The sequence below is a fragment of the Leucoraja erinacea genome, chromosome 3 (assembly GCF_028641065.1).
Source record: "Leucoraja erinacea ecotype New England chromosome 3, Leri_hhj_1, whole genome shotgun sequence".
In the NCBI taxonomy this organism is placed as follows: domain Eukaryota; kingdom Metazoa; phylum Chordata; class Chondrichthyes; order Rajiformes; family Rajidae; genus Leucoraja; species Leucoraja erinaceus.
Genome location: NC_073379.1, coordinates 24,309,837 through 24,328,815, shown reverse-complemented (window position 1 = coordinate 24,328,815; position 18,979 = coordinate 24,309,837). Strand labels below are relative to the sequence as shown.

General features: G+C 46.4%; 2 protein-coding genes across 4 annotated transcripts in view; one reads left to right on the top strand and one right to left on the bottom strand.

Annotated features, from left to right (window-relative positions):
* Positions 1-501: 501 nt before the first annotated feature.
* Positions 502-1,032, bottom strand: LOC129693818 (protein FAM110C-like). Its single transcript, XM_055630576.1, has one exon. The coding sequence runs from the start codon at positions 1,030-1,032 to the stop codon at positions 502-504; it is 531 nt and encodes a 176-aa protein (XP_055486551.1).
* A 5,569-nt stretch (positions 1,033-6,601) lies between these two features.
* The window catches only part of LOC129695394 (probable ATP-dependent RNA helicase DDX60), a 139,440-nt gene continuing 127,062 nt past the window's right edge, over positions 6,602-18,979 (top strand). For all 3 annotated transcript variants that reach the window (XR_008723153.1, XM_055632303.1, XM_055632302.1), the window contains exon 1: positions 6,602-7,011. Coding sequence is in view for 2 of the 3 variants with exons in the window: in XM_055632303.1 (XP_055488278.1) it covers positions 6,726-7,011 (286 nt within the window). In the remaining variant the exon portion in view is untranslated. The remainder of the gene's footprint in view (positions 7,012-18,979) is intronic.

The following is an 18,979-nucleotide window of genomic DNA, read 5'->3' as shown; positions in this document are numbered from 1 at the left end:
TAAGTTATTATAAATTTCAGATTGTTGATATAGCTGCAGTGTACAGGGAGAGTGTAATCTCCCTCTCTCCCTCCCTCTCAGCCTAACTGAGCCTCCCCTAGTTTTCACATGTATTACATTTCTATCACTAAGTTCCACCAGGCTCTGTGAAACTTGAGGGCAAGGCTTTCGGCGTCAGCAGCAAACTTCTCCCAGGCCAGGTTCTCGATCACCTCGAGCTCGAGTCCACAGTGCTCGATGAAACTGTCCAAGCCCGAGGAGGCTCGGGAGAAGTGGCAGCTGATATCGGAGTGCGAGCGCTGTACTCCACCTTCATCAGTCTGCCGCTTGAGCGGCTCCTTGGGATGACCTGTTGCTGATTCTTGTTGAGCTGCTGCGTGGTTACTTGTGCACCCTGGGATGCTGCTGGTGTGGTGACTGGTGCTTCCTGGGGTGCTGCTGGAGTGGTTAGTTGTGCACCCTTGGGTACTGCTGGTGTAGTTACTTATGCACCCTTGGTACTTATGCACCCTGGGGTGCTGTACCCTCTGCTAATTCTCCCCCTTCCGACGTTGCTGCTCCCGTTGCTAGAGCTGGGCAGCAGCCGCAGGATGCCTCTGCCATTGAAACTGCCGCTCCCCGCCTGAACTCGCTCTTCTGCTGGTACATGACCAGTGAATCGGGCCTGAGCTGCTTCTTGGAGCTGGAGCGATGCATGATGTCAGGCGGGAGCACCAGCTGCCCGCTCTGCTGGAGGCTGCCGGAGGCCAGGTAAGTCTTCTTGTTGCTGCTGGCCCCGCTGCCGCTGCTGCTGCCTTCCTCGGGGGCAGAGCTGCCCAAACCATTGAGCTCCACTTTGCACCCCCTCGCTGTCTGGCTCTTCAAGTACTTGGCCTTGTCAGCAGCCAGTCTCACCACGGCACTCTGCCGACCCCGCCTGTCCCCATCCATTTGACTGCGGAGATAGCTGGGACCTTTGGTCATGAGCCTGAGCGGCAGAGAGACGCTCGCCTTGGGCGGCATGCTTGCAGTGGGTGCGATCTCACTCAGCATCTTACTTTGATCCAGCCAACGTGGACAAACATGTTTTCTCAACCACAAAGCTTTAATAAATCCCTTTTCTACTTGCTGAGCCTGTCAACCACTCCCTCTCTCTGCCCTCTCTCTCTCGCTCTCTCTCTATCTCTCTCTCTGCCTTCTCTCTCTCTCTCTCTGCCCTCTCTCTCTGCTCGCTATCTCTCTCTGCCCTCTCTCTCACTGTCCTCGCTCTCACTTCGCCCTCTCTCTCTGCTCTCTCTCTCTACCCCCTCCCCCTCAAGCCGTGCCGGCGCAGTTAGTGGATTGGGCTGGGGATGGGGTAAAAGGAGCAAATGAATAATATTAATATAATATCAAGGGGGGTGGGGGGATTAGTGTGTGTGTGTGTGGGGGTGATTAGTGTGTGTGGGGGGTGGTTAGTGTGTGTGTGACACTGCAGGTCATCCCCCACAACCGAGCGTTGAGGGGACGGGACCCAACGGGTCCCACTTGGTTTTGTCTTCCTTAAACCTTACCACTCTCACCGAACAGCTATGCTCTCTAGTCTTTGACATTAAAATCCTGGGGAAAAAAATAGCTGGAAAACCTTATTTCTCTGGCAGAGCCACATTGATTACCCTTCCCCGAGTGCCCTTGAATAGATGGTAGTGAACAGCATTCTTGAACCACTCTAGTAACGATGCAACTGAATAGCATGCTTGGTCATTCCAGGCAGCATTTAAGAGTCAACCACACAGCAATGAGTTTATAGTCATATATAAGCTGGACTAGTAGAGACAGCAGATTTTCCTATTCTGGTGGCTAAATGAGTAGCTATTTACCAAAGCTCTGGCCAATTCAGGAGATATTATAACCATATAACTATATAACCATATAACAATTACAGCATGGAAACAGGCCATCTCGACCCTTCTAGTCCGTGCCGAACACATAATCTCCACTAGTCCCATATACCTGTGCTCAGACCATAACCCTCCATTCCCTTCCCATCCATATAACTATCCAATTTATTTTTAAATGATAAAAACGAACCTGCCTCCACCACCTTCACTGGAAGGTCATTCCACACAGCTACCACTCTCTGAGTAAAGAAGTTCCACCTCATGTTACCCCTAAACTTCAGTCCCTTAATTCTCATGTCATGTCCCCTTGTTTGAATCTTCCCTACTCTCAGTGGGAATAGCTTTTCCACGTCAACTCTGTCTATCCCTCTCATCATTTTAAAAACCTCTATCAAGTCCCCCCTTAACCTTCTGCGCTCCAAGGAATAAAGCCCTAACTTGTTCAACCTTTCTCTGTAACTTAGTTGCTGAAACCCAGGCAACATTCTAGTAAATCTCCTCTGTACTCTCTCTATTTTGTTGACATCCTTCCTATAATTAGGCGACCAAAATTGTACACCATACTCCAGAATTGGCCTCACCAATGCCTTGTACAATTTTAACATTACATCCCAACTTCTATACTCAATGCTCTGATTTATAAAGGCCAGCACACCAAAGCTTTCTTTACCACCCTATCTACCCTAAGGCAATGTTCGACAAATTCTTGATTAGAACGGGTGTCAATAGTTATGAGGAGAAGGCAGGAAAATGGGATTAGGAGGCAGAGATCAGCTATGATTTATTGCATGATTGAATGGTGCATAGACTTGATGGGCCAAATGGCCTAATTCTACTCCTATAATTTGTGAACGTGTTATTTATTTTTAATTTAGAGATACAGTTTATTTTATTTTAGAGATACAGCATGAAAACAGGCCCTTCGGCCCACCGAGTCCATGCCGATCTGTGACCCCCGTTCACAAGCACTATCTTACACACTTGGGACAGTTTGCAACCAAAGCCAATTAATCTACAAACCTGTATATCTGGGAGGAAACCGGAGCGCCCAGAGGAAACCCACGCGGTCATGTATAAATGTATAAACTCCATACAGACACTACCCATTGTCAGGGTCGAACCCGGGTCTCTGGTGTTGTAAGCACTGTGAGGCAACAACGCTACCTTAGCGCCACTGTGCCATCAACATTTCTTATACGTTGTGATAGTACCTGCCTTGACTACCTCCTTTGGCAGCACGTTCCTTACACCCACCATTCTTTGTGAAAAAGTTACCACTCAGGTTACTATTAAATGTTTTCCCCCTAATACTACTAAACAATTTGATCAGACAGCCTCTGTGGAGAACAAGGATAGGTGACGTTTCAGGTCGGGACCCTCCTTCAGTCTGATTGTGGTGGGGTGGAGAGCTGGAAGAGGGAAGGGGGCACCTCTCTTCTAGCTTTCTCCTGCCCCCACATACCCCAGCACAATCAGTCTGGAGAAGGATCCCGCCCGGAAACATCACCTATCCATGTTCTCCAGTGAGGCTGTCTGACCCGCTGAGATACTCCAGCACTTTGTGTCTTTGTTTGTACACAGCACCTGCAGTTCCTTGTTTCTAAACAATCTGTTTGTTATTTTGGTCATTGTTAGAGTCAAGATGAACCAGATGACCACCCCTGTGTGATGTCAGTCAGCCACATGCACTGCAGCTTACAACCCAACCGTATGTACATTCTCCAATTCTCCAATTTTTTAGGTAATTGTATTATCCTTTCCCCTCCCCCTTCTTCCTCCATATAAAGATTCAGGGACAGTTTCTTCCCAGCTGTTAATCAGGCATCTGAATCATCCTACCAGAACCAGAGACCCCTGAACTGCTATCTACCACATTGGTGACCCTCGGACTATCCTTGATCAGACTTTACTGGCTTTACCTTGCACTCAACATTTCCCCTTATCATGTATCTGTGCACTGTAAATGGCTTGATTGTAATCATGTATTGTCTTTCTGCTGACTGGTTAGCATGCAACAAAAGCTTTTCACTGTACACATGACAATAACCTAAACTAACTAAACCCTATGTATAGTCTCCAATTCTCCAATTTTAGGAAACTACATTATCCGCCCCCTTCTTGCTACATATAAAATGGACACCTAAGCCCCCTCCACCAACGTTTTCCTGTGCCCCACCTGGACTTCCCTCCTCCTCCACTTCCACCTACATTCCTTTCTCTAGCTTCATAATTTGCAACTCTCCAATCCTTTTATCCCACACCTTCTGCCTTTTCAACATTGGCCTTTGTCCAACCATCTGTCTATGAAATAACCCTCCTCACTTGTATCAGCCTATTTCCTACCAGACTTTGCTCCACCTCGCCTCTCTTCCAGCATCCTTCCTCTCCACCCCGCCAATCAGCCTGAAGAAGGGTCCTGAGCACAGCCTAAATACCATCCTACGGCACAAGATGAGATTAATGCCAAACTGCAACTTCCTACCTGGGTGACTATGAACTGCTTAAAATTCATTCTGTGCACTGGAATGTGAATTTTTTGTTGAGGTAACCTGCACCAGAGCGCCTATCGGCTCCCTTCAAACTGGCTACGTGATATCAACCTCCAGCTGTACAGTGGAATCAGCAGCATTACCTTCCAACTGCTCGGCTCAATTTGCTGAACTTTTTGCCCTTATCCGTGGGTATATTTTAAACAAATCTACCTGTACTGTTAACATTTATACAGATTTCCACAATGTCTTTGGAGTTGTTCATGATTTTGGCAAATTATGGGAAGCCCACGGATTTTTAACCTCTTCCAGTACCCCTATAAGACACGAGATAATGATCTGTAACCTTTTGAAAGCTACTCATCTGCCCACAGCTATTGCAGTAGTGAAATGCTCCACACACACTATGGATTACATCTCCTCAAGCAACACCCGAGCTGATGCAGCACTCCGAGCAGCAGCTACCCCACCCTCAGAATCAAATCAGTAATACCACAGTGTCTGCTAAATAAATGCTAATTCCCTAATACTTGTGGAATTAAAACCCTCCAGCCTAACTTGTTCAGAAATCATAGTCAGCCATCCCCAGCGAGAGAAGTTGAAAACCCACTTGTTCTGTGCAATACAGGGTTCCACAGATTCCTCTGCACCCTGACACCTGGCCTGGGAGTAAATGAACTAGAGAAAGCAATCAGCAACATTTCAGCCACCATGGAACAAATAGAGAACAGGACGGTAGACGTGATTTTGGCCCTTCACTCGGAAGTCCAGTCTCTGTCCAAGTTGGTTATCAGATAGCTCTGGACTTTCTCCTGGTGGCTCAGGTGGGAGTGTGTGGAACCCTCAACAAATCCTGCTGTATCTTCTCTAACCAAGATAAATAAATTGAAACTGATGTAAGGATTATTCAAGACCATATCCACACCTTGCATAAGATCTTAGAAATTAAACCCTTTGACTGGTGGGGGTGGCTCCCTCAAAACCTAGGAAACTGGGCTGGAGGGCTCTTTCAGACTATTTTAAAATATGCTATTATTACTTTAGCCGCTGTTGTCACCATATATGTATTGTTCCAGCTATCACTCTGCCTCATTCGAGCTCTCTGCTTATCAATACAGCACTCCTGTCTCAGTGCTGAACCACAACACATCCAGCTTCAATATGAGTCTGAAGAAGGGTTTCGACTCGAAACGTTGCCTATTTCCTTCGCTCCGTGTATGCTGCCATACCCGCTGTTTCTCCAGCATTTTTGTCTATCTTCGATTTCCCAGCATCTGCAGTTCCTTCTTAAACAGCTTCAATATGTTGCTGACCACGCTATCATGTCGCCAAATGGAAAGCGGAGACTCTGATCCCGGCAGAGGAGAACGACCAGCGACAGCGCCCGCTGTGTCCTCATCGCACCGCCAGCTCCAGCCTCTTCCCCTCTGGTCCCCCTCGCTGGCTCTTCCTCCCCTCCCCCGTGATGCCCCTATCCCCATAGCTCTTCCCCTTCTTTTCGCAGATCTCACCCCCCCCCCCCCCCCCCCCCCACACATCCCTCTCCCCCACAACTCCCCGCCCACATACCCTATCCCCCCACACACCCCCCCCCCCCCCCCCCCCCCCCTGCCCACACCCCGCCCCCACAAACCCTGCCCCCCACACCCCCCCCACCCCATCAAACCCCCCCCCCACCCCCCCACACCCCCGCCCCCCAACACACCCCCCAGACAACACAACAAATACTGCCCTGGGCCCCACCCCCCCCCCCCCCGGCCTCCTTGACCCCCTACAGCCCCCCACCATCACAACCCTCCCCCCCCCCCCCCCCACAACTCTTCTGCCCCCACACACCCCCTCCCCCCACATTTCCCCCACCCGCACACCCCTACCCCGACAACCCACCCCTCCCCCCACACACACACCCCCGCCTACACACACACCCCCCTCCCACACACACACCATCCCCCACACCCCTCCCGCCCACATACACACACCTCCCCCCACCACACGCCCCCCCTCCTCCACACACCCCAACTCCCCACAGCACCCTCTCCCTCCCACCTACACCTCCCCGCCCACACACACCCCTCCTCCCCTCCAAACCCACAATCCCCGCCACACAATGCTACGGGCAGTCCACAGAATGGCAAAGTGCCCTGTCCTTGCACTGACATCTTCAACATCTGTTCAGTTTCATTTCAATGAAAACGAAACTGATGTGGTTTCCTGTGAGCGGTTTAGCAATTCACTGTGCTCAGTTGAGGGTGTATCAGTTGGTGCTCAGTTGAGGGTGTATGAGTTGGTGCTTAGTTGTGTTCTTGGTCAACTAGCGATCACGACGAGTTCTGAGCCTGGTCAATGAGTGTCCTTTGGACCAAAGAAGGTCCAAGCCATGGCGGAAGCTCCTGCAACCCAGGGCGTCGCTAGGTCAAGGACATCCAGTGTCAGAGAGCAAAAACCCAGAGGTCAAAATAGAGGAGGTCGAGAAAATGTTCGGGAACCAAATCCGGATGAGGAAGAGCCGGTGGGTCCGGTCGAGGAAGGCGAGGACAACCTGGACAGAGAAAGTAAAGAGAGTCTGGATGAAGAAAACGAGGACAGTCTGGATGAGAAAACCTTGAAAGAGATCTCTCCCAGCTCCTCGGAGTCAGAAGAGGAGGAGGACTTTGGGGATGTTGGTAAGCATTGATCTAAAATTAAACCAAACCCGTGCAAGTGTAAATTGGTGATCTTAGTTTAGTTTAGTTTATAGAGCTATCTGATAACCAACTTGGGCAGAGACTGGACTTCCGAGTGAAGGGCCAAAATCACGTCTACCGTCCTGTTCTCTATTTGTTCCATGGTGGCTGAAATGTTGCTGATTGCTTTCTCTAGTTCATTTATTCCCAGGCCAGGTGTCAGGGTGCAGAGGAATCTGTGGAACCCTGTATTGCAAGTGGACAGATCATTATCTCGTGTCTTATAGGGGTACTGGAAGAGGTTAAAAATCCGTGGGCTTCCCATAATTTGCCAAGTGGACACAAGTGGGTTTTCAACTTCTCTCGCTGGGGATTGCTGACTATGATTTCTGAACAAGTTAGTCTGGAGGGTTTTAATTCCCCAAGTATTAGGGAATTAGCATTTATTTAGCAGATACTGTGGTATTACTGATTTCATTCTGAGGGTGGGGTAGCTGCTGCTCGGAGTGCTGCATCAGCGCGGGTGTTGCCTGAGGAGATGTAATCCATAGTGTGTGTGGAGCATTTCACCACTGCAATAGTTGTGGACAGTTCAAGTCAAGTCAAGTCAAGTTTATTTGTCACATACACATACGAGATGTGCAGTGAAATGAAAGTGAGTAGCTTTCAAATGGTTACAGATCATTATCTCGTGTCTTATAGGGGTACTGGAAGACTTCTTTGCTGGAAGAGGTTAAAAATCCGTGGGCTTCCCATAATTTGCCAAAATCATGAACAACTCCAAAGACATTGTGGAAATCTGTATAAATGTTAACAGTACATGTAGATTTGTTTAAAATACACGCATGGGTGAGGGCAAAAAGTTCAGCAAATTGAGCTGAGCAGTTGGAAGGTAATGCTGCTGATTCCACCAAAGATCCTATAGCAGAGCTCTGCTATAGGATCTTTAGACACAACATGAAAACAGGCCCTTCAGCCCACCATGTCCACGCTGACCAGTGATCACGCGTACACTAGTTATTTTCTACACATCAGGGGCAATTTACAGAAGCCAATTAACCTACAAATCTGTGCGTCATTGGAATGCGGGAGAAAACCAAAACACCCAGAGAACCCACAGTCACAGTGAGCACCTATGAACCCTCTTTTGGCAGCACCCGTAGTCAGGGTCGAACCCGGGTTCTGTGGCACCATGAGACAGCAACTCTACCGCTGCGCCACCGTGCCGGGGTGTTTCGTGGTGAGAGGGGGGTGGGGGGCGGGAAGGACGGATAAGCACACACTGAGTGCGCTTGGCAAGAGTAGGTGGTCATTTGGACTGACCGAGACCAAGATGTTGCCAATGTGTGGCGACTCTTTGTGTTCTGTCACAAACAAGGATGTACTTTCTACTCAGCCGACTGCCCCATTCTTTACTGGACACAGAATGCTGGAGTAATTCAACGGAACAGGCAGCACTACTGGAGAGATGGAATTTGTGACGTTTCGGGTCGAGACCCTTCTTCAGACTGCCCCATTCTGTTGAATCTCTTTTCCCCTTGAAACATTTGCACTGTATACTTGTAAAAGACACAAAGTGCTGCCAGAATTCAGTGGGTCAGGCAGAATCTCCGTGGGACATGGATAGGTGACGTTTTGGGTCTGAATAAGGACTTTGACCCAAAACGTCACCTTTCTTCAATAACCCGGTTACATTTTGCTATATCAATATCATATCTTGCTCTGAATGTATCCTTTATCCTTCAACTGTGCACTATGGACGGCTTCATCATAATCATGTATTTTCTCTGACTGGACAGCACGCAAACATCCTTTACCTGCACTCTCCATCTGTGCCCTCTATCGTTTATCTGTACCCTTTATCTGTACCCTTTATACTTTATCTGTGTACTGTGAACGGCTAGATTATATTCATGTACAGTCTATTTGACTTTGACCTCAGTACACGTGACAATGTACTGAGATACAGTGAAAAGCTTTTTTAGTGCGTGCCGTCCAGTCAGTGAAAAGACTATACGGGATTACAATCAAGCCGTCTATTGTGTACGGAAAGAGGATAAAAGGAATAATGTTTAGTGATCTGAGAGAAGATTAGGAAGAGCTTAATTAGACTAAGAACTGCTGCTGTTGAAGTAAAGATTTAAGAGAATGGCGCGTTCGCTCGTGTGTCAGACGATATAAAGGTCGCTGTTGGCTTCTGTCATCGTCCAACATGTTGACAGAATTGTCGCCCGACGCATCACAGAGTGTATCGCGTCGTCGCTTCCAGGGATCCCACGAGGAGGCTTCTGTCATGATCTAATTGTAATGAATGATAGTAGATTCAGTTCTGGGACCAGCATGCAATGAATCACCTGGCTATGTATGGCACCATCCTTGTTCAGGAATTTGTCCCACTCATTACTTTCTGAGATTTTTGCATTAAAGCAAATCAAATTCGCCAAAAGTGAATTTCGGATAATGAACCGATTGGGCAGAATAATTAGTGGGGAAGGTGAGAGGTGTTAGGAATATAACAGAGTCACAGTGATGGTGGCATCATCAGCCTTCAGAGAGGATTTGGAGCAATATTTGGAGGATAAGACAGGTTTAGAGGGATATGGACCAAACACAGGTAGGTGGGACTAGTGTAGAAGGGGCATCTTTTTAAAAATCAAAAAATGCATTCAATTATTAAAAATAATATTAATAATATAGTAAAACAAAACAGAGCCCATCACCATAATACAAGACATAGAAATATACTAAATAAACCACTATACAACTATGTTATAATCCATGGCAAGGATGCATTCAATTCCCCGCGGTGCCCAGCGGTCCCGGAAATCCCCCAGGGTGCCCGCGGACAGGGCGTAGTCCCTCTCTAACACCACCCGGGCACGGATGTACCGCCCGGAAAACGGGCAGACAGCTGGCTCGGGTATAGAAGGGACATCTTGGTTGGCCTGGGCAAGTTGGGCCGAAGGGCCTGTTTCCTTGCTGTATGACTTAATGACTCTTTCAATACATTCATGAATGAGAATCAGTGGACCGTATTTGGGGGGCTGGGTGGCAGGAATCAGGAAGGGTCAGGGCTTGGAATCAGACAATCAAACTATGCCAGTGATAAAAAGAGCAGAGAACAGCACAGCACAGGAAGAGGCCCCTTGACCTACAATGTCTGGGCCAAGGCCAAGTCTCACCCACCTGCACATAATCCATATCCCTTTTCTCCCTGCGTTGTTGCTTAGTTACTTCCTCAGTCGTTTGGTAATATTTCTACAATTTTTCAAAACTAATCTTTTAATTAGTCGTCCCCGAGATCACAGGATACAGTCAGAATTAATGCAATAAAGTGTATTTTTGCCTCCCGTTCTACTAAACCGTAAGGAAAGTACTACGAGCTTATTGGAAATCTGACATGAATATAGAAACATAGAAATTAGGTGCAGAAGTAGGCCATTCGGCCCTTCGAGCTTGCACCGCCATTCAATAAGATCATGGCTGATCATCCAACTCAGTATCCCGTACATGCCTTCTCTCCATATCCTCTGATCCCCTTAGCCACAAGGCCCACATCTAACTCCCTCTTAAATATAGCGAATGAACTGGCCTCAACTACCCTCTGTGGCAGAGAGTTCCAGAAATTTACCACTGTGTGAAAAAGGTTTTACTCATCTCATCTCGGTTTTAAAGGATTTCCCCCTTATCCTTAAGCTGTGACCCCTTGTCCTGGACTTCCCCAACATCGGGAACAATCTTCCTGCATCTAGCCTGTCCAACCCCTTAAGAATTTTGTAAGTTTCTATAAGATCCCCCCTCAATCTCCTAAATTCTAGCGAGTATAAGCCAAGTCAATCCAGTCTTTCTTCATATGAAAGTCCTGAAGTCCCAGGAATCAGCCTGGTGAACCTTCTCTGCGCTCCCTCTATGACAATAATGTCCTTCCTCAGATTTGGAGACCAAAACTGTACGCAATACTCCAGGTGTGGTCTCACCAACACCCTGTACAACTACAGTAGAACCTCCCTGCTCCTATACTCAAATCCCTTTGCTATGAAAACTAACATACCATTCGCTTTCTTCACTACCTGCTGCACCTGCATGCCTACTTTCAATGACTGGTGTACCATGACACCCAGGTCTCGCTGCATCTCCCCTTTTCCTAATCGGCCACCATTTAGATAATAGTCTGCTTTCCTGTTTTTGCCACCAAAATGGATAACCTCACATTTATCCACATTATACTGCATCTGCCAAACATTTGCCCACTCACCCAGCCTATCCAAGTCACCTTGCAGTCTCCCAGCATCCTCCTCACAGCTAACACTGCCCCCCAGCTTAGTGTCATCTGCAAACTTGGAGATATTGCCTTCAATTCCCTCATCCAGATCATTAATATATATTGTAAATAGCTGGGGTCCCAGTACTGAGCCTTGCGGTACCCCACTAGTCACTGCCTGCCATTGTGAAAAGGACCCGTTTACTCCCACTCTTTGCTTCCTGTTTGCCAGCCAGTTCTCTATCCACATCAATACTGAACCCCCAATGCCATGTGCTTTAAGTTTGTATACTAATCTCTTATGTGGGACCTTGTTGAAAGCCTTCTGGAAGTCCAGATACACCACATCCACTGGTTCTCCCCTATCCACGCGACTAGTTACATCCTCGAAAAATTCTATAAGATTCGTCAGACATGATTTACCTTTCGTAAATCCATGCTGACTTTGTTCAATGATTTCACCACTTTCCAAATGTGCTGCTATCCCATCTTTAATAACTGACTCTAGCAGTTTCCCCACTACCGATGTTAGACTAACTGGTCTGTAATTCCCCGTTTTCTCTCTCCCTCCTTTCTTAAAAAGTGGGGTTACATTTGCTACCCGCCAATCCTCAGGAACTACTCCAGAATCTAAAGAGTTCTGAAAGATTATTACTAATGCATCCACTATTTCTGGAGCCACTTCCTTAAGTACTCTGGGATGCAGCCTATCTGGTCCTGGGGATTTATCGGCCTTTAATCCATTCAATTTACCCAACACCACTTCCCGACTAACCTGGATTTCACTCAATTCCTCCAACTCCTTTGACCTGCGGTCCGCTGCTATTTCCGGCAGATTATTTATGTCTTCCTTAGTGAAGACGGAACCAAAGTAGTTATTCAATTGGTCCGCCATATCCTTGTTCCCCATGATCAACTCACCTGTTTCTGAATGCAAGGGACCTACATTTGTTTTAACTAATCTCTTTCTTTTCACATATCTATAAAAACATTTGCAATCAGTTTTTATGTTCCCTGCCAGTTTTCTTTCATAATCTATTTTTCCTTTCCTAATTAAGCCCTTTGTCCTCCTCTGCTGGTCTCTGAATTTCTCCCAGTCCTCTGGTATGCTGCTTTTTCTGGCTAATTTGTACGCATCATCCTTCGCTTTGATACTATCCCTGATTTCCCTTGTTATCCACGGATGCACTACCTTCCCCGATTTATTATTTTGCCAAACTGGGATGAACAATTTTTGTAGTTCATCCATGCAGTCTTTAAATGTCTTCCATTGCATATCCACCGTCAACCCTTTTAGAATTAATTACCAGTCAAACTTGGCCAATTCACGTCTCATACCCTCAAAGTTACCTTTCTTTAAGTTCAGAACCATTGTTTCTGAATTAACAATGTCACTCTCCATCCTACTGAAGAACTCAACCATATTATGGTCACTCTTGCCCAAGGGAGCACGTACAACAAGACTGCTAACTAACCCTTCCTCATTACTCAATACCCAGTCTAAAATAGCCTGCTCTCTCATTGGTTCCTCTAGATGTTGATTTAGATAACTATCCCGCATACATTCCAAGAAATCCTCTTCCTCAGCACCCCTGCCAATTTGATTCACCCAATCTATATGTAGATTGAAGTCACCCATTATAACTGTTTTGCCTTTGTCGCACGCATTTCTAATTTCCTTTTTGATACCATCTCCAACTTCACTACTACTGTTAGGTGGCCTGTACACAACACCCACCAGCGTTTTCTGCCCCTTAGTGTTTCGCAGCTCTACCCATACTGATTCCACATCCTCCAAACTAATGTCCTTCCTTTCCATTGCGTTAATCTCCTCTCTAACCAGCAACGCTACCCCACCTCCTTTTCCTTGCTCTCTATCCCTCCTGAATATTGAATATCCTTGGATGTTCAGCTCCCAGCCTTGGTCACCCTGGAGCCATCTCTCCGTGATCCCAACTATATCATAATCATTAATGGTTATCTGCACGTTCAACTCATCCACCTTATTAAGAATGCTCCTTGCATTGAGACACAAAGCCTGCAGGCTTGTTTTTACAACACTCTTACCCCTTATACAATTATGTTGAAAAGTGGCCCTTTTTGATTTTTGCCCTGGTTTTGTCTGCCTGCCACTTTTACTTTTCACTTTGTTAACCTATTGCTTCTACCCTCATTTTACACCCCCTGTCTCTCTGCTCTTGTACCCATCCCCCTGCCACATTAGTTTAAATCCTCCCCGACAGCACTAGCAAACACTCCCCCAAGGACATTGGTTCCATTCCAGCCAACCTGCAGACCGTCCTGTTTGTACTGGTCCCACCTCCTGCAGAACTGGTTCCAATGCCCTAAAAATTTGAATCCCTCCCCCTTGCACCATTTTTCAAGCCACGTATTCATCTGCAATATTCTCCTATTTCTACTCTGACTGGCCCGTGGTACTGGTAGTAATCCAGAGATTATTACCTTTGAGGTCCTACTTTTAAGTTTATCTCCTAGCTCCCTAAATTCATCCTGTAGGACCTCATCCCTTTTTTTACCTATATCGTTTGTGCCAATATGCACCATGACAACTGGCTGTTCACCCTCCCCCTGCAGAATGTTCTGCAGCCGTTCAGTGACATCCCTGACCCTTGCACCAGGGAGGCAACATACCATCCTGGAGTCTCTTTTGCGGCCGCAGAAACGCCTATCTATTCCCCTGACAATTGAATCCCCTATTACTATTGCCCTTCTACTCTTTTTCCCCCCCTTATGTGCCGCAGAGCCACCCATGGTGCCATGAACTTGGCTGCTGCTGCATTCCCCTGATGAGCCATCTCCCTCAACAGTATCCAAAATGGTATACCTGTTTAGGAGGGAGATGATCGCAGGGGACTACTGCACTACCTGCCTACTGCTTTGCTGGCTATTGGCCACCCGTTCCCTTTCTGTCCTCTTACCTTTTACCTGCGGTGTGACCAACTCGCTGTACATGCTATCCACGACTTTCTCAGCATCGTGGATGCTCCAGTATGAATCCAGCTGCAGTTTCAATCGTTCAATGCGGTCTGCCAGGAGCTGCAGCTGTACACACTTCCTGCAAACGTAGTCACCAGGGACACCGACCATATCCCTGATCTCCCACATGTTGCAGGCTGAGCAAACCACATTATACTGTAGATAATCCTGGAACAACTCTGCAGATCGTGCAGCACTTGTGGAGAGATAAAAGTTAACAGGTCAAGTCAATGTTCTTTCATCGGAAACATTTGGAGGTTCTTCTTTGCACATATCAGTGAGTGGCGCAGTTGCTTTCACTACAGTGCCAGAGACCTGGGTTCGATCCTGACTACGGGTGCTGTCTGTATGGAATTTGTATGTTCTGCTCGTGACCGTGAGGGTTATGTCCGGGTGCTCCGGTTTCCTCCCACATCCGCTCGTCTGGCTACGGGTTAATTCGCTTGTTTAAAATTGTAAATTGTGCCTCGTGCGTAGGATAGTGCTCGTATACGGGGTGATTGCAGGTCGGAATGAACTCTTTGGACCAAGGGACCGGTTTCTGTGCTGTTTCTCTAAAGTCTAATATTGCTACCTCTCAGTGGCAGAGATCTGGATTTGATCTTGGCCTTGGGTGCTGTCTGTGTGGAGTTTGCACATGACCTCGCGGGTTTCCTCTGGGTGCTCCGGTTTCCAGAAGGGCATAAGACATAGGAACAGAATTGGGTCATTCAACCCATTGTATCTACTCTGACATTCAATCATGGCTGATCTATTTTTCCCTCTCAACCAAGCACAGCAAAGATATATGGGTCTGTAGGATAATTGGCCTCCGTAAAATTGGCCCCAACGCATGGGGAGTGGATGCGAAAGTGGGATAATGTAGAACTAGTATGAACTAGTATGACGCGTGGACTAGGTGGGCAGAGGGACCTGTTTCTATGCTGTGTCTCCATACTCAACATATAACCATATAACAATTACAGCACGGAAACAGGCCATCGCAGCCCTACAAGTCCGTGCCGAACAACTTTTTTCCCTTAGTCCCACCTGCCTGCACTCATACCATAACCCTCCATTCCCTTCTCATCCATATGCCTATCCAATTTATTTTTAAATGTTACCAACGAACCTGCCGCCACCACTTCCACTGGAAGCTCATTCCACACCGCTACCACTCTCTGAGTAAAGAAGTTCCCCCTCATGTTACCCCTAAACTTCTGTCCCTTAATTCTGAAGTCATGTCCTCTTGTTTGAATCTTCCCTATTCTCAAAGGGAAAAGCTTGTTCACATCAACTCTGTCTATCCCTCTCATCATTTTAAAGACCTTTATCAAGTCCCCCCTTAACCTTCTGCGCTCCAGAGAATAAAGACCTAACTTATTCAACCTATCTCTGTAACTTAGTTGTTGATATATCAGGAGTAAACAAATTAATCCATAAAAACGCCTGCTAGCTGAAATCTAGACAACAGAAGGGACACAGAATGCTGGAGTAACTCGGCAGGACAGGCAGCATCTCTGGAGAGAAGGAATGGGTGGCATTTCGGGTCGAGACCCTCCTTCAGACTAGTTAGAGATAAGGGAAACGAGAGATATAGATGATGATGTAGAGAGTTAAAGAACAATGAATGAAAGATATGTAAAAAAAAACGATGATAAAGGAAACCGGCGATTGTTAGCTGTTTGTTGGGTGTAAACGAGAAGCTAGTGCAACTTGGGTGGGGGAGGGATAAAGAGAGAGGTGATGCCGGGGTAACTACCAGTTAGAAAAATCAATATTCATACCATTGGGCTGTATGAGATGCTGTTCTTCCAATTTGCGTTTAGTCTCATTCCAACATTGGAGGAAACCTAGGACAGAAAGGGAATGGGAAGGAGAATTAAAGTGTTTACCATCTGGGAACTGTGAAACTGGTAAAGCAACTAAGGTGGAGGAAGAGGGTAAGGGGGGAGGTGGAAGGGAGGGTAGTATGTGTCGATGTTACTTAAAATTAGAGAATTCAATCTTCATATCACTGGGTTGTCAGCTACCAAAGCAAAATAAGAGATGCCGTTCACCCATTATTTTTTTCCAGAGATGCTGCCTGACCTGCTGGAGTTTTTGATATTTTTGATATAAACCAGCATCTGCAGTTCCTTGTTTTTACCTGTGCGTCCTGGAGAGGAATTTGAGGCAGGTCGTAATAGCAAGTCATATAAGACGGAGGTCTGGAAGATTCCAAGTTGCGGATCAGAACAATTGAGTGATGGTTGTTAGGAAAGCACGGTGGTGGAATTCAGGGAGGTTTGGTCGGAGGATTCCTGAGGTTACCTTCTTTTCTGTTGTCTGTTTTCAATCGGATTGTGTCCAGACCAGATTTTAAGAGATACAGCATGGAAATAGGCCCTTTGGCCCACAGAGTCTGCACCGACCATTGATCATCCATTCTCACTAGTTCTATGTTTTCCCACTTTCTCATCCACTCCCTACACACTCGGGGCAATCTACAGAGGGCCGATTGACCTGCTCATCTTTGGGGTGTGGAATAAAAGTGGAGCATTTGGAGGAAATCCATGCAGTTACAGGCAGTACGTGCAAACTCCAAACAGACAGCGCCCAAGGGCAGGATTGGACCTGGGTGTCTGGCACCTTGATGCAGTGGCTCCACCAGCTGCGCCACTGTTGAGTTCCTTATGTCTCATAACTACGACAGGCCACCAGGAACTGCAGCTGCTGGTTTATAAAGTAAAAATTGCGAAGTGCTGGAGGCAGCATTTCGAGTCAAGACATTGTTTCCAATTGCTTGTAGCAGTGGGCGGGGGGAGAAAGCTGGAAAAGCAGTAGGGGCAGGACAAAGCTTTGCAACGGATGGGTGGATACGGAAGCAGGGCCGACCTTAGGAGGTGCGGGGCCCAATTGGGAATTTTTTTGAAATAAATAATTATAATTGAGTCACATGTCTTGAGTAACATGACAATTCGGGGGAGAGTTCCTTCCACAGCGTGTAGGGAGTCTAGCCAGGGGTAAAGTTGCGAGGAGGGAATGAGCGTTGAGAAGGAAGGGGTCGGGTTCATGCCAGTAACACTCACTCACCGCTGCCTTGGCACTCCGGGCGCGGAGCCACCGCATTGTGGCCGGGGAGGGAAACAGCTCGCGTCGCTACGAGCGACCTCCATCACCGGACAGCGGAACCGACTGCCATCTCAGCGCCTTCTGCCGGCCCGCTCACCTCTGGCAATGCTCTCCGTCTGAACAGTGAGGGGACCAGCTCAAGAGCAAAGACCATAGAGCGGAGTGGGTCAGCGGGTGATGGATAACATCACAGCGGGCAGTGGAGCTTAATCCTGTGTTAGCGCGAACAAGGGATCAATTGAGGTTACTCACCCTGACACATGGAGTAAGATCCACCACCCACTGACCCGCTCTTGAGCTGGATGATCCCCGGCCGACCCCCTCCTTCTGAACTCTCCTGCCCTCCCCACAACTTTACCCCCGGACAGACTACCCCCCCCTCAGCAGCGCTGTCCTTTTACAGCCGCTTCCCATAAGCTGCTAGCAATGAGAGATAGACTTGGCTATACCTCAGTACAGCATCATCGTTCTTGATGCTGCTGTACTGAGGGATAACAAAGTCTATCTTTCTTGGCTAACAACCTAACCTTCGGCCTCCAAGATGCAGATACATATTCTAGCAATGTCACAACATTTTTAGATTTAAAAAATAAAGTCTGCAATTTATCCCATCAGATAAAGCATAAAAATAAGTTTCATTTGACACCTAATTCACTTTCATATCTTCAGTATTAAAAACAGTTGTGGCCATTTTCATACACGGAAATTAGCATCTTGTTCCCTATTGCTTTTCCATTGACTTAACACAAAAGCTGTAATCGAGGACAGTCAAAAGCCCATAACTTTCTTAAAAATTAAGAGAACTGAATGAAATGTTCAGGTAATATAGATTGAAGCATTCTGAAACAAATATAAAACATCTTACTTGGATGACCTGAAATTAAAGCATATGATTAGTTAATTACCTAATTGTAGCTAATTACAAAATTGACCGTTGTGACGGAAATAGTAATAAACACCCAGACTGCCTTGAAAATTCAAAAATGTGATATTTTCAAGATCAGAACTGTAATATTATTGTATTATATGCTGTAAGTCCGTAACAGATAGGTAAATAAATTACAAGTTTTAGCAATAGATCAGGTCTTTATGGAGAAGATCAGTTGCTAGTTGGTACATTGGCATATCATAATCAGTAGCATAATCATACTCCTCAGATTGTAACCAATAAGCAACTCTGTACACCTTGTTTTTCCTCAACTTTTCAATTTTGGCATTGTAAACTACAAGTTTTTGTTCTTCAAACCACGCATGACATGCCTTTCTGCCCACTACTTTCCCATTAAGAATGTCCTGTAGATTCCATTTCTTAAGAAAAGGATAATTTTTTAAATAGCCTAAGTATCCAAATAACAAACTAATCCCATTCACACAAGAATTCACAATATAACATGATTTTTAAATCTCACTGTCATGAATTTATATGCTAGATGGAAGGAATTTAATGTTTAATTCCCATAAATTAATCTAGAAACATTCACTCAAGATAATCAAAATTATTTCTTGAACAATACATGTGTATATTTAGGATAGTTAGTATAAAATATTGACTGTGGATGGACAATAACACAAAATATAGACGATTTAGATGCTCTTATGACATGATTGTCCAACAAA

Excerpts from the sequence above, each read along its gene's own strand:
- LOC129693818 (XM_055630576.1), bottom strand. The coding sequence starts at position 1,032 with ATGCTGAGTGAGATCGCACCCACTGCAAGCATGCCGCCCAAGGCGAGC.